Source organism: Amphiura filiformis, chromosome 4, assembly GCF_039555335.1.
Source record: "Amphiura filiformis chromosome 4, Afil_fr2py, whole genome shotgun sequence".
NCBI lineage: Eukaryota > Metazoa > Echinodermata > Ophiuroidea > Amphilepidida > Amphiuridae > Amphiura > Amphiura filiformis.
In genome coordinates this window covers 13,912,944-13,937,108 of record NC_092631.1, presented here as the reverse complement: position 1 = coordinate 13,937,108, position 24,165 = coordinate 13,912,944, and the positions used below count along the sequence as shown (strand labels likewise).

The 24,165-nt window shown below is 41.6% G+C and overlaps 3 protein-coding genes across 3 annotated transcripts; all 3 read left to right on the top strand.

Moving 5' to 3' along the window:
- The first annotated feature begins 4,905 nt into the window (after nt 1–4,905).
- Nucleotides 4,906–8,127, top strand: LOC140149986 (plipastatin synthase subunit A-like). Its single transcript, XM_072171987.1, has one exon. The coding sequence runs from the start codon at nt 4,906–4,908 to the stop codon at nt 8,125–8,127; it is 3,222 nt and encodes a 1,073-aa protein (XP_072028088.1).
- A 3,027-nt stretch (nt 8,128–11,154) lies between these two features.
- Nucleotides 11,155–12,090, top strand: LOC140149984 (malonyl-CoA-acyl carrier protein transacylase, mitochondrial-like). Its single transcript, XM_072171986.1, has one exon. It carries the CDS (start codon nt 11,155–11,157, stop codon nt 12,088–12,090), a length of 936 nt encoding a protein of 311 aa, XP_072028087.1.
- A 3,200-nt stretch (nt 12,091–15,290) lies between these two features.
- Nucleotides 15,291–16,856, top strand: LOC140149983 (surfactin synthase subunit 2-like). The gene has a single exon (XM_072171985.1). It carries the CDS (start codon nt 15,291–15,293, stop codon nt 16,854–16,856), a length of 1,566 nt encoding a protein of 521 aa, XP_072028086.1.
- The last annotated feature ends 7,309 nt before the right edge of the window (nt 16,857–24,165 follow it).

The following is a 24,165-nucleotide window of genomic DNA, read 5'->3' as shown; positions in this document are numbered from 1 at the left end:
AATCCGACACTGCCCTATTTGCTGAGCATGCGTCACAGAGCTAGCCGATACTTTTTATCTTTTTAAAATGTACATGTAGTAAAGGCTGTGAAGTATGAGAAATATGTTACGTCGAAAAAATTCAAACTGTAGAAGTGTTGTCCATCTTGATACAATTTTTGTTTTTGGTTTTTATTCACTGAAGTCAGTGAATGATAAAACTTTCGTGACCGAGGATATCTAGCAATCACGCGAAGATCTATGTACACTAAACATATTATTCATAACATTCAATAAATTCACTTCACGTAATGAGAAGGTCGTACGTGATTGGTCCATTCTACCTCCGCGTAATAAAAAACTCTAACATGATTGGTCAATTTGACTCCGCGGAGCAAAAGCAAGCTACGCATAGTAGATCCACGTCTACTAATACCCGTCACCCCATACGCCATTTCTATATCTTTCCAAAATTGTTGCTAGAATAAGAAATAATGTTAATTTAATGCACAGGCTACAGAAGGCCCAACAACTTTTCTTGAAAGAGCAGAGTAGTAGATTTTCCCTATAAATATTTTTGGTATAAACTGCAGCATCAGATGTAGAAAGGAATGAATATTTATGTACATTTTATTTAACAACTTATTATACCCAATCGCAGAAGGCAGAATATATACGCCATTATTTACGCCACACACCGACATCGCCCGGTTAATAATTACATTATACAACCAGAGACACTGAAATGAATACACGGGATCGATACACGTAAATGTGCTATACACGATTGATACTCAGACGATAAATCTTTGGATACCGGGGTGGAAAATGATGAATATCTCCCGTAAATGATTTCGTATAAAGAAACCAGACGTGGTTCCTTGCACTTGAATATATATTTTGAACAGATATGATAGTCGTTAGTTTGCGCTTTGAGAGAGTAGCTTGCGTCTTGAGCTGAAAAAGTGACCAAAATTCAAGATTTTAAAAGCGCAGCGTAGACCCTCGTGGAGGCAGTCTCGGGCCAGACTGTATGTGGCTATCACGAACATACAGGATCGACGAGTGTCAGACCGACTGACACAAACTGGCTGTGTAGGAGACTATCGTAGAGGCAGTCTATAAGCAGATGACAATGGCGAATGTATGCTCGCTGACCGTACAGAGGTCAATCACAGGCTAATGTCATTAGCCTTAGTCGGATGTCCTTCAGCCCACTATGCATTTAAAAACTATTAAACAGGTGGGAACACAATGGCCATGCGTGGCTGTGGATTCAACCTACCATGGCATTTTCTGCCATGAAGATATCGGGGCGATGACACTGTGCACCAGTACCTCCCCACCCCTAAAGATTACTATTTTTATGGTAATCTGATCTTTTAATTTTTCTGGAATAAACTTTTGGGGATCGATGTCGATTTTCGTGTAAATTCCATACATCCAACGTCTCTTCACAAAGACTTGCTTCGGCTGGTCAAATGGCGTTCAATTGCTTATGGGTAATGGCGTTCAATATCGTTAACAAGAGGGCGCGGGTTCGAGCCCACCCGGTGACAAACTTTCTACTTGTTTCCTTTTTCCATTTTAAGGAAATAAGGCTAGCCGAATTAATGCATGGCGAATGAGAGGGGGGTCTGAGACAACTATAACTAATAGACTGAGAGCCCAGAGATAGAGTGTACTGAACTTAAGAGGTACAGAAGGTTTGATGATCTGGTTATGTTAATACAGTATAGGGCAAAGGTTCGATATTCTATATTTCTGTCCGGTCTTGTCCTATACATTCATCCTGGAAAAAGCCATCGAACTTTACACAGGGTAAAAACTTGATCAAATTGGGTTAAACATACCAATGTATTCCACCAGTCATAAGGATTCAGAAAATGTATAATTTGCAAAATGTTGGCTTTACAGCCTGTCTCAAAAAAATTGTGCAAGTAAAAAGCGCCCTCTTTGGCAATTACAAAATGCTGTTGTGACATGCTGCTTACATTAACGTCAATGACGATGTCAATAACGTCAATAACGTCAATGACTTAGCATGCATATGCCGTTTGTTCTGTTCAATTTGCTTGTTTTAATCTCGAGATATGTTTAGTTAACGACGAAAGGGTAAAATCACAATTGTGCCACTTTTTCTAGGGAATAGAGCTGTACATGTAAATAAAATAATGATAGCTTCAAGTTTATCAAGAGTTTCTCGTGAAATCAAAAGAATACATTGATTACACAACAATACAAAATTGTTTTTACTGTTTTTTCATGATACAGGTATAATGATTCTCTTTTGCCACTTGAAACACATTAATAAATATTTCACATTCTGTTGTAAAATTAAATACATGTCAATGATTTTATCATGGTAAATATTGCTCTCCTTTCACTCAAGACAAAAGACAAACAAATATTCCACACTCTGTTGTAATCGTATTCGTTTGAAATTTTACTGAGCAATATTGTTATATGATCATTTCTAATCCTACAAATGAATGTTCTTTTATTAACTGTACTGTACAGGTATTTGGATATAACCATGATAACATTTTATTCAATTTCTAAAAAGTGGCACAAAAGGGTTTTCATATATTTTTGTTCAGTGAAGCAGATCTCTGGATTGCCGAAACAAAAATGAATGAAACATGCGGGACTGCTCCCTTGACGTTGATGTAAGCATCATTTCACAACAGTATTTTCTAATTCCCAAAGATGACGCTCTCCACTTGCACAATTTTGTTTTGAGACAGGCTGTATAGGGGTCAAAAACAGAAGGAGTGTCGTGTCAAAATATTCGTTTTGATATAGTCTTTGTCAAAGACTACTCACAAATTATGCGTACACGAGCTGCGAGTCACAAACCGAGATGTCCCAAGAATAGCGAGCGTAGCCCACGGTTTCCAAGAGAGTGTGGTTCCTAGTAGTTTATCTCCCTATGGGTAATATAGTTACATGGTCTGTAGCACAGACAAGTTATGATATAACATTTCAAAAAATAGTTGGCGCCATCCCGGATATTTCGCTATCTATAGGTAACGCAGTACAATAGGTCAACTCCCATTACGCGGTACAATAGGTCAACTCCCATTGAAACCTATTGACCTTGATTTATATTACTACATGTAACGAAACATCCCTGGATTGCGCAAAATATTCTGTATTTGAATTGTTATATCCAATCGAACATTTTCACACCTCTTTTGTCAAAATGAGCATTTTCAAATGACCCATATAGAGCCAAAATTTGTATAAAAAAAATACCGACGTGTCATAGTTAGGCAAATAAGGCAATAACATTCTGTCTTTTGGTATGACCAAACGAGGAATTTGGAATAAGAAAAATAAGAAAATCGGAGCATTCTACAACTTTAAATCCAAGATGACCTTGAACCATTATAAGCTTATATACTGCGCCAATAAAGTATCCTTACACTTGGAATAATAATCACAATTTCAAAACTGAACAATATTGGGGTAAATTTGTTTTTTAATAGATGCACTATCTAATCCTGCACATTATGACACCACATTGAATCTAATGAGACCTCAAGAAGTAAAGTTACAAGCAATTGAATAGACGAAGGTCCCGTTTTAAAAATGACAAACTGGCCTATACAAGGCGCAAAAAGATTCCAACAAGCGAAACAAAGAGACAACACAGTTTCTTCCATGAAGCGTTACTTAAAGCAGTTTTTATTTCAGTTTTTGCTTTTCTGTACTTTTCATAACTTTCATTTTATTTGTCAGTTCTTTTGTTTCAGTTTTCTTTTGTTGCTTTTGTTTTAAATTAAAGCCAAACACATAAATTAGCCATTCACCACTCTCAAACCAGATGTCTAGTCTGTGGAGTTTTGAATACGCCAGTTTGTCACTTTTAAAACTGGACCTTCGTCTAATCAAATGCTTGTAACTTTGCTTCTTGAAGTCACATTGGATTCAATGTGGTGTCATAATGTGCAGGATTAGATAGCGCGTCTATTAAAAAAACAAATTTACCCCAATATTGTTCAGTTTGGAAATTGTGATTATTGTTCCAAGTGTAAGGATACTTTATTGGCGCAGTATATGATTGAAACTATACGACGTAGATCGGGTAAACTATACTTTACTTAATCCTTACGACATAATTTAAGTGTATATATTGGTGTATGTTTTAACACAATCGGAAATATTTAAAAGTTTGACCCTGTATAAACTTTCCCCTCCCCACAAGAGAATTATTGTTTTGTAAGCCATTGTGCTTTTCATTACACCATCATTTCTTCTCTGCCATTTTTTCGGGTAGATTGACTTCCAACCGACTGCAGCCATCGCTAATGTATCAATGTCTGAGGTGACGTTTGGAGACAGTAGAGATTCTCAGGAAGCTGTTCTTGAAGGACTAGTGGTCGAAAATGACACCGTAGCATTGCCAAAGCGGCTTCTTGACAGTTTGCAAAACCACGGGGACAACATGGACACTCACAACAGCGATGAAAAAGCTTCTCCGTATGGTACATTGTCGCAGAGTTCTTTCCCATCATCATACCCATTATCGTCAGCTCAGAAGCGTATGGTATTATTACAACAAACATCGTCAGAGTCTACAGCCTATGTTGAGACATTAGCTTGTCATGCTTCTGGACATTTTGAACCAACTACGATTTTGGAAGGATTAATTAAAAAACACCCGATACTTACATCCGTAATTCAGATGTCCAATGATGAGGAGATGTACTTTATGACTACGACAATAAAAGCACCATCGAGGATTGAATCAGAAACACTGGAAGGATCTCTAACCTTGAAGAATACGTAACGCAGTCAATACCCGTCATAGGCGTTATATCATGTCCATTGTACCAGTTTCGTCACATCGCTATTACAAAAGACGATCATCTCTTTGTGCTCCACGTGCATAGTGTGATTGTAGATGATATTACTCTTCAAATGATTCTAAAGGATCTTCATGAAATTATCAGAGGTAGAGAGTCAAGCAACCGATCACCATCCCAACATTACTCTGATTATGTGAATGATGAGCACATTTACAACACATCCGCAAATCATGAGGACGACAAAGAGTTTTGGGATGCTAATTTATCCACATTACCAGGCGATTGCAATCTTGCAATCCAGCCACCATCGGAGAATAACCATACCAACGTTGTGGTGTATGGAGCAAAAGAGAATAGAAGGGAGATATGTCCAGAATCAGTTGGTGAAATCAGAAGATACTGCAACAGTATAGAAGCAACAGAGTTCCACTATTTTCTTGCTTGTACATCTTTGGTACTGCAACGATACCTTGGCGTTGATGATTTTTTCATTGCTGTTCCTGTGACATCCAGAACATACTTGTTTGCAGACGCTGATGGTATGTTCACCAACACTGTGATGTTTAGGGTAAGAGTCCAGAAAAATCAAACGATGAAGGACTACGTAAGATACATCAGAAATGAGTGGTTGAAGACGCAGAGCCATTCGAGATATCCATTAGACCAAGTAACTGGATTGCTGTGGAAGGCACATGGTCGCAGTATGCGTTCACTGTGTTCTGTATCGTTTAATTGCAAGGCCCAATCTCTTCCACACAATGCGTTACGAATCGGATCAAAACATGCCAAAATGCCTCTCAGCATAGTCTTCAACGAAGAAGCCAGCACGTACCACCTGATATCCGAATACGCAGATAATTTGGTAGATGGCGGAATAGTGGAAAGACTGTCCGATGCAGTTTTACGACTATGTTGCGTAGGCTTCAAGATCAATGAAGTGATATCCAAAGTGGAAATTCTTTCACCAACAGAACTCCGGTTACTTCAATCTTTTTCAACGAGCAATGACAATGCAGCAACTTGTCATCAGTTCGTACCGGTGCACAGAGAATTTGAGAACCACGCCTTACAAGATCCAACTGCAACAGCAATCTTTTGCGAAGAAAACTACACATCGTACGGAAAACTACATACAATTTCCACGAAGATTGCAACTTTCTTGCGCCGTAATTTGTCGACGGAGGATTTGAGGCGAAGATCAGTTGTCATGGCTCTGAAGAAGAACCAGTATGCTATTGCTTGCAGTCTTGGCATCTGGAAAGCAGGAGGACATTTCTTGCCGGTACCACCGAGTAACGAAGCCTGTTTAAATGATATATTTGAACGAGACACACCTGTAGCCTTAATATATGATTTCCACTCGGCAGCAGTACAAGCCCTTCCTCCAGTGACTCCAATGTGGAAATTTCAAGATATGTTAGAATCGTGTGAGAAGGAATGTCTGATAGAGGAGGAGAACATCGATACTGTGGTGGCAGGTGAGGACACAGCATATATCATCAGAACATCGGGGTCTACTGGAAAACCAAAGCAATGCCGCATTTCGCACGAAAGTCTACGAATTCTTGCTGAAGCTTGGAAAGTCATGTACTCCATGCAAAATTATGAGGTATGTGTTCTCCAATGGGCACCTTTGTCATTTGATGTATTTATTAGTGATGTTGTCAGAGCTCTTGTGTGTGCTCAAGGAAAGTTGGTGATTTGTCCAGACAGTCTCAGACTAGAAATCCCATATGTTTTGAGCCTCATTCGAGACCAGCAAGTGACGTTGATTGACACAACACCACAATTCGGTTCTCAAATTGTGGAACATGCGCATGAAGGTGACATTCAGTCCATCAAGTTCTTGACTCTTGCAGCAGATGTATTCCATGAGCATTTATACAGTCAGATTAAGCATCGGCTCAAGTTGGATCAAAGATTATTCAATGTTTATGGAATGACCGAAGCTACCGTTTATTCTTCATATTTTGAACCCAACGAATATGACGAAGTGCCGAAAACAAGAGGTGGAACTATTCCAATTGGAAAACCTCTTCCAGGGGTGACAATGCAAATCCTTGACTCAACGACGCTCCAGCTATGCCCTATTGGAACAGTAGGCGAATTGTACATCAGCGGCAATGTAATTGCTACCGGAGATGTTGATGTTGTTCAAGTCAATTCGGTCAAGGCGCTAAAGACCGGAGATTCAGTATGTTGGCTACCAACTGGAGATATCGAGCTCATGGGTAGACTAAACGATGTGGTCAAACTCCGAGGCTTCAGAATAAGTACAACAGAAATAGAAAACAAGATACTGACATTGATTGCAGGAGTAAAAGAAGCCCGAGTTGTCAAAATGCCAAACAGGGATACGGATGGAACAGAATTCCTTTGTGCGTACTTGGTTCTGGACGATGATTCTCAACAATCAGATTCAATCACATATCATCAGGTCTGTAACAAACTCAGAAGCGCAATTCCATACTATATGATACCAGACCAAATCCAAATCATACCAGAAGTTCCTCTGACACCGCATGGAAAGGTAAACAAAAAAGCTCTATCAAAGGTTCTTAGAAGTTCGGCGGTATTAAGAGACCAAAGCCAACAAAGTGTCTCGAAATCCGATTCGGCAATTGTTACCATCCTCAGAGAATGCCTAGCTGAAGCTCTAGGATTGCAGCACCAACATAGCGTTCAAGCTGACACGACTTTCATGGAGCAAGGTGCCCACTCTTTGATACTGGTACGGTTTTGGTCTCTCTTGGCGAAACGATCTATCACAGTAAAAGTCACAGATCTATTTTCGTATCCAACCATTTGCTCTTTGGCGGCATATCTTGAGAGTAACGAGAGAGGAGCTTTGGGGATAAATGAGTATCCACGATCTTCAATCCCCTATGAAATAACAGACAACGATGATGCAGATATAGCGATTACTGGAATAGGTATGAGACTTCCTGGAGGAATCACATCGCTTGCTGAATTCTGGAGAGTATTAAAGAATGGATCAGACATGATCAACGAATTTCCGCAACAACGAAGACAAGATGTCACAAACTGCATAGGTTTATCCAGCCATGATGAAACCTTTCAAGGAGCATTTTTATCCAACATCGACCAGTTTGATCACGATTTCTTCAAAATAGCACCAGTGGAAGCAAAGTTCATGTCTCCTGAACAACGCCTGTTCCTTCAAGTAGCTACAGAAGCATTGGCGCAGGGTGCTTCCCTCTCAGCAATAAGAGGAGCTGACGTAGGTGTCTTTGTTGGTTGGTGTGAAGTTGGATATGCCAAATTAAGACACCCCGATACTGCTATTTGTGTGTCTGGTTTAATGCCGGGATGATTGCTACACGCGTAGCATACCAATGGGATTTGAAAGGTCCAACAATGCTAATTGATACAGCTTGTTCATCGTCACTGATCGCCCTGAAACAAGCATGCGAATCAATCAAGAAGAAAGAGTGCATCGGAGCGCTTGTTGGAGGAGTAAACATTGTATTATCCCCCTCAAAAACTGGCGTATTTGGCCAAACTAGCATTTTGTCACCAGACTTTCACTGCAAGGCTTTTGACGAGAATGCAACAGGAACTGCTATAGGTGAAGGAGTGATGTGCTTGTACATAGAGCCATTGCGACAGGCATTGCATGAGGCAAAACAGGTCTATGGTGTTGTAAAAGGTATAGCATCAAACAGTGTAGGTCATGGAAATGGAATAACTGCTCCAAGTTCCAGATCACAGGTTAATGTCATTAAAGATGCACTAGCCACAGCACATCTAAATCCATCAGATGTTACATTTGTTGAAGGACATGGCACAGGAACCAAGCTTGGCGACAGAATTGAACTATCCGCGCTCTCAAGTGTGTTTGCCAACGGTAGAGGCAATGGTCCGTTACCAGTCGGCGCTGTGAAAAGTATATTTGGACATCTCCAATCAGCAGCTGGTTTGTTAGGAGTATTCAAGGTACTAGCATGCATGGCATTTGAAACTATATCACCTACGGCAAACTTCGAGTCACCACATCCTGAGCTGTTAGAGGGAAATGTCTATGTACCATCCACACCTACCATATGGAAGACGAATGACCGTGGCCAGAGGGTAGCTGGCGTGAGCTCTTATGGTTTGACTGGAACAAATTGCCATGCTATTCTAACCGACTATACATCTCCACTGGCTCAATGTGAAACTTCATGTGACACAAGTATTTATCCGTTGATTTTTATCGGAGAAACAGTCAAGCAAATATTGCAACAGGCTGCCTTGTATAGAATACACATTGAAGAGAACCATTCTCACTTGAGCGGCACAGTACTTTCCGGTTTGTGTTTAGCAGTCGCAACACAACTTCTAGAATACCAAACAGTACAAGGAAATAGAGACTGCTTCCGCATGGTGATAAATGCTAGAACTGTTGAGCAGGTGCTGAAACTCCTACAAATGATCACAGCCAATGTAGATCCGCAATTTGTCATTCAGTTGACAAAAATGCGATCTGATATCCATTTCAGTAGTTCAGTAGATGAGTTGCATCCAGAGGTTCCTGACAACATACATCAATTCTTACAAGACGGTACCATTGACATCGAATGCCTCTTTTACGGACGACAAGATCGAATTAAACCAGCACTCGGTGTCACTGTGGCGATTTTCCAAGAATCACGTCATTGGCTAGAAGAGCAGCCGTCAACGGGATTAGAAGTTGCACGAGACACGGATCTTTTCCATCTATTTCAAGAAAAGCTGAACAACGCGAGGGAAATGGTGAGGACGTTACCTCTTTCTCCAACAACAGGTCTGGAAGATATACAAGGACAATTATGTGCCGCTATCATAATCAACTTGTTAATGGCGACCGGAATTGCACAACTGCTACAAACCAACGGGAAGACGTCCTTCGACGAAGCGTTTAACTTAACTGGCATGCTCAAGAAATATAAGAAGCTGTTTTTTGTCATGATCAGGGAGCTAGCGAAGAATGATTTGTTAGAACCGTTAGGCTGTGATGATTCTGTCAGCTGTCTTGATGTCATCAAATTCAAGTGTAAGGATGCATTGAACATTGATGCAGAGCTTATCGCTACTACTGCCATCAAACAGTATCCAGCATGGGCTGACTGCTTTAGATTACCCTTGCATTGCTCCAAATACCTTCGGCAAGTTCTGTGGGGTAATATGAGTCCACTATCCGTCATATACCCACAAGGAGATCTCAACTTCATGTATCAGTTCGACAAACTGGGTGATTTACTTGGTGACGTGTATTACAATATGTACATGCAATTGATAGCAGAATATGCTCAGAATCTAGCAAGACGTGGTGAACAAGTTCGAATCCTTGAAGTTGGCGCTGGTGTTGGATATGTTACAAGACAGCTTCTTCCCAAATTAAAAGACACGGCAACGTAGAGTACTGGTTTACAGATCTAGGAAAGGCATTCGTAGAACACGCAAGGACAATGTGTTCCGAATATTTGCACATGATGCAATTCAGCACTTTCGATATCACACAGAATGCTCCAAAGCAAGGCGTTTTCGGTTCTTTTGACATTATAATAGCATATAATGTCATACATGCCACTCAGAGTATCGAGAAGACTGTTCACAATATCAAAACATGTTTGGGGGAGGACGGTGTATTGTTCGTCATAGAGACTGCAAGAAATGACATGTGGGCACATCTGGTTTGGGGCATTCTCGATGGATGGTGGTTTTTTGAAGATTATCAACTTCGATCAACTGAACCAAAGCTAGAACCTGCTAAATGGGAACAGGTTATGAACAGGGCAGGTTTTCCGTCTATATATTCCTGTCCTCAGGATGATGTCGAACGACAGCATGTGGAGAAATTTCTTTTCCTCTGCAGCCAAAGGTCTTCAGAACCTCATAAGTACAAAAACCAACTGAGCTGGTGGGAAACAAATGCCAACCGATTTGATCCAATCAGAAAGCTCGATGAGTTAGAGGAGAATGACGAAGACAAAGATGTTCCTTCGATATCAATAGTCAACGAAAGAAAAATACTTGAGGAGCTTAGAAATATCTGGCGCGACTTACTTGGAATTGATGATATCAATCTTGACGACAATTTCAATGCTCTCGGCGGGGAGTCCCTTCTGGCAATACAGATGATGTACCTTGTACGTAAACGCATCGGCTTCAAACTTGAAATAGCTGATACTTCTGGTTATCCGACTCTGAATGCTCTTGCCAAGTACATTGCAGATCAAGTACAAGGCGATTCAGAGATTGACCTTCTTTCAAGTAAAAGTTCACAAACAGTGAAGCCAGTAAGAGACAAAATGATGCACACAATAATAATTCTGTCAGCATTCCGGATAACTTGAAGACCAGAATGGTACCTTTCGAGATGGGAAAAGCCGTCGGAACTTTGCTGATGTTTCCAGGCCAAGGTGCTGAAAAACGAGGCATGTGTATGTCAATGAAGGGCAGTGCAGAGGCGAAAGCGATTTTCAAAAGGGCCAAAGAAGTACTTGGCTATGACCTACTTGACATCTTATTAAGTAACAATGACACCCTAGCGCAAAAGCTGAAATCAACAGAATTTGTTCAGGTATCATTGCTTGTCAGCTGCATTGCCAAAATTGAGCAACTGAGGAAGGACAGAACAGGCCTGATAGCGAAAGTGACGCACGTGGCTGGACTTAGCGTGGGGGAATTTGCTGCGTTAGTTTTTGCCGGTGTTATCAAATTCGAAGATGCGCTGCATCTAGTTCAAGAACGTGGAAAAGCAATGGAATTTGAAGTACAACGATCGCCAACTGGGATTGTAAGCGTCTTTGGCATCGGTTGTGAAGTTCTTCAAAACTATTTGGAATCGAACTTTCCAAATATGCAAATATCAACCTATCTCGCTGATAATCAGCACACGATAGCCGGGAAGGAACACGAGTGTGAAGCGTTGACGGAATCCCTGCAAAAAGAGTTCAGTGAAGAAATCATCGATGTACGCCAGCTGCGTGTGGCAGGTGCGTTTCATTCCAAGTATATGTCAAACGCATCTCAAGGAATAGATCCAATAATCAATGGTATTGAATTTAAAAGACCAACTCTACCAGTGATAATGAACGCAAGCGGGACAATTGTTCAAGATCCACAACAAATCAAAACGCTTCTCCGCGAACAACTCGTGAAACCTGTCCAATGGAAGAGGTCAATACTTGCAGCTTACAAGAATGGAGTACAGAGCTTCGTCGAAGTGGCACCTGCGCGGATTTTGTCATCGATTGTGAAAAATAGAATAGCGCAATGTCAAGATTGTGACGCTGAACTTGTGATTGTGTAAAATTGACTGCCTATTAACGTTGATAACTGCTCCTGAATCCAGAAAAATGAATACAAAATTAAAATTTTATAGTTAAAAACAATTGTTTACAAACCACGGGGACGACATGAAGATATACAACAACGATAAGAAAGCTTCATCCTATGGTACATTGGTATATTATCGCAAAGTTCTTTGCCATCATCAATCACTTTATTCTCAGCTCAGAAGTGTATGGTATTTTACAACAGCCTATGTAGAGACATTACCTCGTCGTGGTTCCGGATATTTTGAACCAACTACGATTTTGGAAGGAGTAATCAAATGTCTCCTAATACTTACATTCGTAATTCAGATGTCCAACGATTAGGAAATGTATAATAAGACTACGAAAGTACCATTGATGATTGAAACGGAAACACTAGAAGGATCTCAAAACCATGGAGAATACGTAACGCTGAACGCAGGCAAATATCCGTCATCGGCGCGATCTCATATTGTACCAGTTTTGTCACATCGCTATTGTCAAAGACTCTGCTCCACGTACATCCTGTAATTATTGCTCTACCTTTACGGGTGTACACAACAAGGACAGTGGCTAAATTGGGAGTCTGCCATGCGGACCAACTCCTCCTTGAAGAAACTTCTTTATGTCTGGACACCAGAGTTGCTGTCCTTTTACATCAACGCATTTTATCTGAAGCTGTGTGTCAAGACCAATCGAGGACTCTACCAACTATGCCATCATCGTCATTACGTGCTCTTTCACGTCCTTAATGGGTGCAGCTACTCAATACAAAGCGGAGGGTACGGCTGGCGCCACGAATAAGTACTGAGAGCATTGCATCAGGACTGGCACCATATATCATAGAGGCAAAGCAGAGGAAATTCAATACAACCAAGACTCTTCACCTCATCTCATGATTTTGTACAGCTGATGGTACAACCTACCAAAAGTATTCAGACAGATAGAGCTAGCTATAAAACCATCACCAGCAATATGACTTAAGGAAAGTGAGAAAGTGAGATGGTCTGAACCCACGCCCAGTGACCTAAGATCCCACTAATATAGGAAGGGATGTGCTGCAAATAATTTTTACCCTATAAGTCATCTTCGCAGAGTGGTGTACCAAAAGTGATTATCTGTAAATGGATAACAATAGACTCCGCAGTTTACAGCGCTGGTGTTCTACCAATGAACTGTTCCTTAATACGCGTAACACTCTTTGTAGCTTTACACTAGTCCAGCCTGTTGCCCTATCATCACAGGTCGACCGTTGCAACGACTGTGGCACTTGCTAGTGTAGATTTTAACCTCGTCATTCATAGGCTTTATAATTAAAGACAGAGATAAAAACAATTTATCGCGTCTGATGTCACTGTCAATTACGATCCTTGATTGGTTTACACAGGTTAATCAGCGCGTAAAAGGAAGACCGATCTATCTGGTGCTGATCGGAGAAAAGGAATAGCAGCAAATGGCGAAAAAGTCCGTACTTTTACAAGGCAAAAAGCAGCTTTTCTAGGCATTGTGGACATGGTGCCTTCACCAAAGAAAGTTTCCTACGATAAATACCTAACTTTTGAGATGGTTTGCATGTCGAAAGGTGCAAAATTAACAATAAGACGCCCGGTTATAAATCCGCGTTCAGCAAGTCATCATCACGACACTTGTAAACAAACCGTGCTCGAGTTTGATTGACAGGTGACGTCAGACGCGATAAATCTTTGTCTTTCATTATAGTATAAGCGACCATCCTGTAATAATTATGGGTCTACTTTTACGACAGTTGCTGAATTGGGAGCCTGCCATATGCGGATCGACAGCTCCTAGAAGAAACTTCTGTATATCTGGATACCAGAGTCGCTGTCCTTCTACATCAACGCAATTCATAATTAACTTCTCTCTCCTGCCAATCAATCTAAAGCCATGGGGCAAGACCAATCTAAAACTCTACCAACTATGTCAACAATTCTATTAATAATTAGATTCAACCGAGACTCTGCACTTCATCTCTACAATAGCCTTCAGAACAGCTGATGTCATAAACTACCGAAATCTAGTCATGTCACTTCCAAAGACAGAGAACATCCAGAAAAAAGACCAATGACTAGATGTTCCTGAAGAATGAGGAACACACGAAAATAGGCTTTCCTCCCGAAATTACTGAGGCTACTAAGAGCCCAGATATCGCCAATTTCTCTGCAAGAACAAAATTAATACTGTTATCATCGCAATCATATCATATCTTTATCTGATAGTGCCTATGGAGGAGAATCTACATATTGCATACGCTGGAAGGGTTGCAAATGACTGCAAGAGCACATGATGGTCTAAGTACTACTTTCCAATAGAAGTAGAAAGCATAGGTTTCTGCAATCTGCAATACACCAGTCAACAAATATCTTGTACCCTTGGGTATCCCTAAAGGAGAGCAGAAGGCCGTAGCGGATACAGCAGCCGATATTGCACTCAGAGCAAGCTGACTATGCAGAAGCTCAAAGGCATTCAGACAGATGGAGCTACAAATAAAACCAGCAAGATGCCTTAAGAAAAGTGCGAATCTTGGGCGCTCGCAAAACCAAGTTTAACCCACCAAAATCTGAACCCAATTCCAGTGACCTAAGATCACACTAATATAAGATGGGATGTATTGCAAATAAATGTGATATTTTCCCTACTAAGTCACCTTCACAGAGTGATGTACCATACCAGAAATGATTATCTGCAAACGGATAACAATAGGCTCCGAAGGAGACAGCGCTGGTGCTCTACCAATGAGCTATTCCTTGATGAAACTCTTCATAGCTTTACACTAGTCCAGCCTGCTGCCCTATCACCACGGGTCGACCGTTGCAACGACTGTGGCACTAGCTAGTGTAGCTTAAGCCTCGTCATTCATAGGCTTAAGTATAAGCTCTGCTTTTGTAAGTAGGTTAAAGTGAAGAGTGTCAGGTGTTCATTCAGTGTTCGATTGTCTAATCAAGTACCGTGGAAGGCTCACCTAGAAAGCTTAATGAAGATTAACCTACCGAAGTCCGGTAGAGCACACTAATCTAGACAGAGATCATCTGTATAAGGTGAATTGTCCCCTACTAAGTCACCTTCACAAAGTGATGTACCAGGAATATGCTTATCTTAAAATGGACAAAAATTGGCTCCGAAGGTGACAGCGCTGGTGTTCTACCAATGAACTCTTCCCCCTGATGTTACTCTTCAAATGATTCTGAAGGATCTTCATGAAATTATCAGAGGTAGAGAGTCAAGCAACCGATCATCATCCCCACATTTCTCTGATTATGCGAATGATGAGCACATTTACAACACATCCACAAATCATGAGGACGACAAAGAGTTTTGGGATGCTAATTTATCTACATTACCAAGCGATTGCAATCTTGCAATCCAGCCACCATCGGAGAATAACCATACCAACGTTGTGGTGTATGGAGCAAAAGAGAATAGAAGGGAGATATGTCCAGATTCAGTGGGTGAAATCAGAAGATACTGCAACAGTATAGAAGCAACAGAGTTCCACTATTTTCTTGCTTGTACATCTTTGGTACTGCAACGATACCTTGGCGTTGATGATTTTTTCATTGCTGTTCCTGTGACATCCAGAACATACTTGTTTGCAGACGCTGATGGTATGTTCACCAACACTGTGATGTTCAGGGTAAGAGTCCAGAAAAATCAAACGATGGATGACTACGTAAGATACATCAGAAATGAGTGGTTGAAGACGCAGAGCCATTCGAGATATCCATTAGACCAAGTAACTGGATTGCTGTGGAAGGCACATGGTCGCAGTATGAGTTCACTGTGTTCTGTATCGTTTAATTACAAGGCCCAATCTCTTCCACACAATGCGTTACGAATCGGATCAAAACATGCCAAAATGCCCCTCAGCATAGTCTTCAACGAAGAAGCCAGCACGTACCACCTGTTATCCGAATACGCAGAGAATTTGGTAGATGGCGGAATAGTGGAAAGACTGTCCGATGCAGTTTTACGACTATGTTGCGAAGGCTTCAAGATCAATGAAGTGATATCCAAAGTGGAAATTCTTTCACCAACAGAACTCCGGTTACTTCAATCTTTTTCAACGAGCAATGACAATGCAGCAACTTGCCATCAGTTCGTGCCAGTGCACAGAGAATTTGAGAACCACGCCTTACAAGATCCAACTGCAACAGCGATATTTTGCGAGGAAAGCTACACATCGTACGGAGAACTACATACAATTTCCACAAAGATTGCAACTTTCTTGCGCTGTAATTTGTCGACGGAGGATTTGAGGCGAAGATCAGTTGTCATGGCTCTGAAAAAGAATCAGTATGCTATTGCTTGCAGTCTTGGCATCTGGAAAGCTGGAGGACATTTCTTGCCGGTACCACCGAGTAACCAAGCCTGTTTAAATGATATATTTGAACGAGAAACACCTGCAGCCTTAATATATGATTTCCACTCAGCAGCAGTACAAGCCCTTCCTCCAGTGACTCCAATGTGGAAATTTCAAGATATGTTAGAATCGTGTGAGAAGGAATGTCCGATTGAAGAGGAGAACATCGATACTGTGGTGGCAGGTGAGGACACAGCATATATCATCAGAACATCGGGGTCTACTGGAAAACCAAAGCAATGCCGCATTTCGCACGAAAGTCTACGAATTCTTGCTGAAGCTTGGAAAGTCATGTGCCGCTATCATAATCAACTTGTTAATGGCGACCGGAATTGCACAACTGCTACAAACCAACGGGAAGACGTCCTTCGACGAAGCGTTTAACTTAACTGGCATGCTCAAGAAATATAAGAAGCTGTTTTTTGTCATGATCAGGGAGCTAGCGAAGAATGATTTGATAGAACCGTTAGGCTGTGATGATTCTGTCAGCTGTCTTGATGTCATCAAATTCAAGTGTAAGGATGCATTGAACATTGATGCAGAGCTTATCGCTACTACTGCCATCAAACAGTATCCAGCATGGGCTGACTGCTTTAGATTACCCTTGCATTGCTCCAAATACCTTCGGCAAGTTCTGTGGGGTAATATGAGTCCACTATCCGTCATATACCCACAAGGAGATCTCAACTTCATGTATCAGTTCGACAAACTGGGTGATTTACTTGGTGACGTGTATTACAATATGTACATGCAATTGATAGCAGAATATGCTCAGAATCTAGCAAGACGTGGTGAACAAGTTCGAATCCTTGAAGTTGGCGCTGGTGTTGGATATGTTACAAGACAGCTTCTTCCCAAATTAAAAGACACGGCAAACGTAGAGTACTGGTTTACAGATCTAGGAAAGGCATTCGTAGAACACGCAAGGACAATGTTTTCCGAATATTTGCACATGATGCAATTCAGCACTTTCGATATCACACAGAATGCTCCAAAGCAAGGCGTTTTCGGTTCTTTTGACATTATAATAGCATATAATGTCATACATGCCACTCAGAGTATCGAGAAGACTGTTCACAATATCAAAACATGTTTGGGGGAGGACGGTGTATTGTTCGTCATAGAGACTGCAAGAAATGACATGTGGGCACATCTGGTTTGGGGCATTCTCGATGGATGGTGGTTTTTTGAAGATTATCAACTTCGATCAACTGAACCAAAGCTAGAACCTGCTAAATGGGAACAGGTTATGAACAGGGCAGGTTTTCCGTCTATATATTCCTGTCTTCAGGATGATGTCGAACGACAGCATGTGGAGAAATTTCTTTTCCTCTGCAGCCAAAGGTCTTCAGAACCTCATAAGTACAAAAACCAACTGAGCTGGTGGGAAACAAATGCCAACCGATTTGATCCAATCAGAAAGCTCGATGAGTTAGAGGAGAATGACGAAGACAAAGATGTTCCTTCGATATCAATAGTCAACGAAAGAAAAATACTTGAGGAGCTTAGAAATATCTGGCGCGACTTACTTGGAATTGATGATATCAATCTTGACGACAATTTCAATGCTCTCGGCGGGGAGTCCCTTCTGGCAATACAGATGATGTACCTTGTACGTAAGCGCATCGGCTTCAAACTTGAAATAGCTGATACTTCTGGTTATCCGACTCTGAATGCTCTTGCCAAGTACATTGCAGATCAAGTACAAGGCGATTCAGAGATTGACCTTCTTTCAAGTAAAAGTTCACAAACAGTGAAGCCAGTAAGAGACAAAAATGATGCACACAATAATAATTCTGTCAGCATTCCGGATAACTTGAAGACCAGAATGGTACCTTTCGAGATGGGAAAAGCCGTCGGAACTTTGCTGATGTTTCCAGGCCAAGGTGCTGAAAAACGAGGCATGTGTATGTCAATGAAGGGCAGTGCAGAGGCGAAAGCGATTTTCAAAAGGGCCAAAGAAGTACTTGGCTATGACCTACTTGACATCTTATTAAGTAACAATGACACCCTAGCGCAAAAGCTGAAATCAACAGAATTTGTTCAGGTATCATTGCTTGTCAGCTGCATTGCCAAAATTGAGCAACTGAGGAAGGACAGACCAGACCTGATAGCGAAAGTGACGCACGTGGCTGGACTTAGTGTGGGGGAATTTGCTGCGTTAGTTTTTGCCGGTGTTATCAAATTCGAAGATGCGCTGCATCTAGTTCAAGAACGTGGAAAAGCAATGGAATTTGAAGTACAACGATCTCCAGCTGGGATTGTAAGCGTCTTTGGCATCGGTTGTGAAGTTCTTCAAAACTATTTGGAATCGAACTTTCCAAATATGCAAATATCAACCTATCTCGCTGATAATCAGCACACGATAGCCGGGAAGGAACACGAGTGCGAAGCGTTGACAGAATCCCTGCAAAAAGAGTTCAGTGAAGAAATCATCGATGTACGCCAGCTGCGTGTGGCAGGTGCGTTTCATTCCAAGTATATGTCAAACGCATCTCAAGGAATAGATCCAATACTCAATGGTATTGAATTTAAAAGACCAACTCTACCAGTGATAATGAACGCAAGCGGGACGATTGTTCAAGATCCACAACAAATCAAAACGCTTCTCCGCGAACAACTCGTGAAACCTGTCCAATGGAAGAGGTCAATATTAACAGCTTACGAGGATGAAGTACGGAGCTTCGTCGAAGTGGCACCTGCGCGGATTTTGTCATCGATTGTGAAAAATAGAATAGAGCAATGTCAAGATTGTGACGTTGAACTTGTGATTGTGTAAAATTGACTGCCTATGACTGCTCCTGATTCCAATAAATACACAACTTAAGTTTTAGAATTAAAAACAATTGTTTGCAAACCACAGGGACGACATAAAGATTTACGACAGCGATAAAAAGATTCATCCTATGAAACATTGTCGCAAAGTTCTTTGCCATCATCAATCCCTTTATTCTCAGCTCAGAAGTGTATGGTCTTATTACAACAGCCTTTGTGGAGACGTTAGTGTCAAGGTTCCGGATATTTTGAACCAACTAATTAAAACTCCCCCGATATTACATCCGTAATTCAGATGTCCAACGATTAGCAGATGTACAATAAGACTTCGAAAAGGAAAGTACCATTGATGATTGAATCAGAAACACTAGAAGTATCTAAAAACCTTGGAGAATACGTAATGCAGTCAAATACCCGTCATCGGCGCTATCTCATACCTATTGTGCCAGTTTTGTCACATCGATATTGCCAAAGACTGCACTTCATGTGCATCCTGTATTTATTGGTCTACCTTTATGGATGTGTAAAACAAGGACAGCGGCTGAATTGGGACATCTCCTGGAAAAAAATTCTACCTTTACGGATGTGTAAAACATCCAGTGTTTGCTGTGTTGCTGTCCTTCCACATCAACGCAATTCATGATCAACTTCTCTCTCCTGCCAATCAATCTAAAGCCATGGGGCAAGACCAATCTAGAACTCTACCAACTATGTCAACAATTCTATTAATAATTAGATTCAACCGAGACTCTGCACTTCGTCTTTACAGTAGCCTTTAGTACAACTGATGCCATAACCTACCGAAATCCAGTCATCTGATTTCCACAGACAGAGCCAACCAACATCTAGAAGAAGACCAATGACTTGAAGAATGAGGAATACAAGCAAAATAGCGTTTTCTCCAGAAATTACTGAGACCACTTAGAGATCAAATATCACCATTTTCTCTATAATAATAAAATAACACTGTTATCATCACAATCATATCATCATTATCTGACAGTCCCTACGGAGGATAATCTATTTTGCATACACTAGAAGAGGTACAAATACTAGTGGTTGACTGCAAGAGCAGAGGATGGTCTACGTACTACTTTACAATAGAAGTAAAAAGCATAAGCTTCTGCAATCTGCAACGCACCAGTCAACGGATACAGCAGCCAATATTGCATTTAGAGCAAGCTACGTCATCTGACTATGCAGAAGCTCAGAGGCATTCAGACCGATAGAGCTACAAATAACACCAGCAATATGCCTTAAAAGAGGTGCGACTCACAAAACCAGGTTTAACACACCAAAGTCCGAACCCAAATCCAGTGACCTAAGATCACATTAATACAGCATGGGATGTATTGCATATGAATGTGATATTTTCCTTACTAAGTCACCTTCACAGAGTGATGTACCAGAAATGCTTATCTGCAAACGGATAACAATAGGCTCCGAAGGAGACAGCGCTAGTGCTCTACAAATGAGATATTCCTTGATGACACTCTTCATAGCTTTACACTAGTCCAGCCTGCTGCCCTATCACCACGGGTCGACCGTTGCAACGAATGTGGTACTTGCTAGTGTAGCTTAAGCCTCGTCATTCATAGGCTTAAGTATAAGCTCTGCTTTTGTAAGTAGGTTAAAGTAAAGAGTGTCAGGTGTTCATTCAGTGTTCGATTGTCTCCTCAAGTACCGTGGAAGGCTCACCTAGAAAGCTTAATGAAGATTAACCTACCGAAGTCCGATGACCTTGGAGCACACTAACCTAGACAGAGATAATCTGCATAAGGTGAACCTGGAAATGATGTCGTCCACATCGAGATTCTTAAGAGTCCTGCAAGTCACCTTCACAAAGTGATGTACCAGGAATATGCTTATCTTAAAATGGACAAAAATTGGCTCCGAAGGTGACAGCGCTGGTGTTCTACCAATGAACTCTTCCCCCTGATGTTACACTTCATATGATTCTAAAGGATCTTCATGAAATTATCAGAGGTAGAGAGTCAAGAAACCGATCATCATCCCAACATTTCTCTGATTATGCGAATGATGAGCACATTTACAACACATCCGCAAATCATGAGGACGACAAAGAGTTTTGGGATGCTAATTTATCCACATTACCAGGTGATTCCAATCTTGCAATTCAGCCACCATCGGAGAATAACAATCCCAACGTTGTGGTGTATGGAGCGAAAGAGAACAGATGAGACATGTGCCTAGAATCAGCTGGCGAGATCAAAAGGTACTGCAACAGTACAGAAGCAACAGAGTCCTACTATTTTATTGTATGTACAACATAGTCTTCAACGAAGAAGCCAACACGTACCACCTGATATCCGAATATGCAGAGAATTTGGTAGATGTCAAACTAATGGAAAGACTGTCCGATGCAGTTTTACGACTATGTTGCTAAGGCTTCAAGATCAATGATGTGATATCCAACGTGGATCCTTTCATTACAGGAATTTAAGAACCATGACTTATAAGACCACCTGCAACAGAAATATTTTGAGATGACAGCTATACATCGTACGGAGAACTTCATACAATTTCCACGAAGATTGCTTCATACCACACCCGAAGCATGCCATCGCTTCGTATCTCAAACACGGCATCAAGACCTCCACTATTAGATAATCTCCTGTGAACCCGGCCATGGGGACCCATTTCTGCAACGTGTACAAGCCACCTCCAGTTGAAGATGATAAGCTTCTCCCATCCAACTCTTTTGAATGCGGAGACTTTAATAGCAGAAACACCACTTTTGAAAGGCTTGAAGCGGGGGCTAGTGGTTCTTTATGACAGCAGAGATCCCTCTACCTTCTACTCTAGCAGCCACCAGACAAAGACTTTTATTGGTAAATTATGCTTTACAAATCCACTTGATTACTCACGTTTTTAGACGTTTCATCTTCCTACGGAAGACTTCATCAGTAATGTGATGAACCAGCAACACTCCTACTCTCATCTCCAGAGGGTGTAGTTCTTTGTAATAGCTGGTTATATACATGATTGAGTGAGTATGTCCCTTCATCGCGGTTGATAACGTTGGCCCCCGTTTTCTGATCCACATTGCTTCTCCAATCCATCTGGTTTGCTTACATGAGTCTTTGTCGATTACTTTGGCTCCAACGTTATCAACCGCGATGAAGGGACATACTCACTCAATCATGTATATGACCAGCTATTACAAAGAACTACACCCTCTGGAGATGAGAGCAAGAGTGTTGCTGGCCCACCACATTACTGATGAAGTCTTCCGTAGGAAGATGAAACGTCTAAAAACGTGAGTAATCAAGTGGATTTGTAAAGCATAATAATTTACCAATAATTGACATCTAACAATCCTGATGAACTTATTCAAAAAGACTTGTCCTGATTTGTCGTTGGTCTCATCGAACATCAGGCAGGCCTGCTCAAGAAAAGCAGACTGGCCAAAGTTCAAGGAACATCGCATGTGCCAGCCAGACCCTGCTACCAGTAATATGAATGAATCTTATTCTGCTATTCTGCTCGATGCTGCACCAGGCGGAGTAGCATTCAATCCCAACGGGCAGGAGAAACCCAAACATACCATGCTGGGACAAAGACTGTAATGTGCTCTACAAAACCAGCAATGCGTCTGTGACCAATGAAGAGAGAGGAGTACCTGGCAACGACCTGTTGGAGCTACAAGGCGAGAAGAGACGTGGCAGATGAGAAGAAGATGTCTCAGACAGGCCGTTGCAACTCGTATACTAGCGCAATACAAAAAGGTGGCGACACCGTCGGCTTCCCCTGTGTATTACCCTGCACTAACATGGCGTCCAATGGCGTCTCCCGGGCGGGGCCATTTTGGAAAAGTAAAGAAAAATGCTGCTGCCACCTACGGCCTACTGCGTAGTGCTGTGGAGACTTACGTTAACATGACGTCACGAATATGCTAATTAAAGAAAAATGCTGCTGCCATCTACGTCCACATGTTGCAAGCGTGACGGTCGCTGTTTCGCTGACCTCACATCGATGATCGGAGTTGCAAGTCCATCGCACTACGTGCTCTATAATACGTCCATGTCTCAGAGATTAATTTCACCCACTCCAGCCAGCCAGCCACAATGCATGGCCCATCATCAACAAGTTCACTGGCCGTAGTAGTACATCAAAATAGTGTCCACTTACGCTAACTCCATACCCTCACTTTTATTTAACAAGGAAAGTGGTAAGATAGAACGGCTGAGGCTAAAGTCCACACCCACTCAGTGAATGCGGATATAAAGAAGCTTCTCCAAGCTACATCACAGTCCAGCCTTCACTTCCGAAGACTTTGAAGTAGCTGAAGAACGGGAAGGCACCTGGAAATGATGTCCACATTGAGTTTCTTTAATGAGTCATGAAGCTACCTGCTGACTACGTTCATTCCTCTCCATCTGCATCAACATCTCCACTACACATCTAGATGGAAGACTGCCAAAGTGATTGCTATCTTGAAGCCTAAAAATCTGCAGATGATCCCAAGAGCTACCGACCGACATCCCTGCTTGCACGCATCTACAAGCTCCATGATGGAGGCTGATACAGTTGAGGAATATCTCCCTTCTACTAAAGCTGGCTTCCGAAAAGTCAAATCGACTATTGACTAGCATTCGGAGTAGCCCATCACTCCTTTGAAACTATTGAGCCATTCGATAAGCAGGATCTCAGCATGCCGGCCAGCTACTTCCACCGATGGCATCTCGAGTTCAGCATACCAACGGCCGTCTACTCAGTTTTCCATCTTGCGAACAGATATGCTAACTGAGAACTCAACATCTCACTCAACGGTACCAAACTACACTTTGACCCAACGCCGAAGTACCTTGATGTCCTGCTTGACCGCAGCCATTCCTTCTCTCAGAATGCGAATAACATTGCTGCCAAGACCAGAGCCCGAGTGAACCTTCTCAAA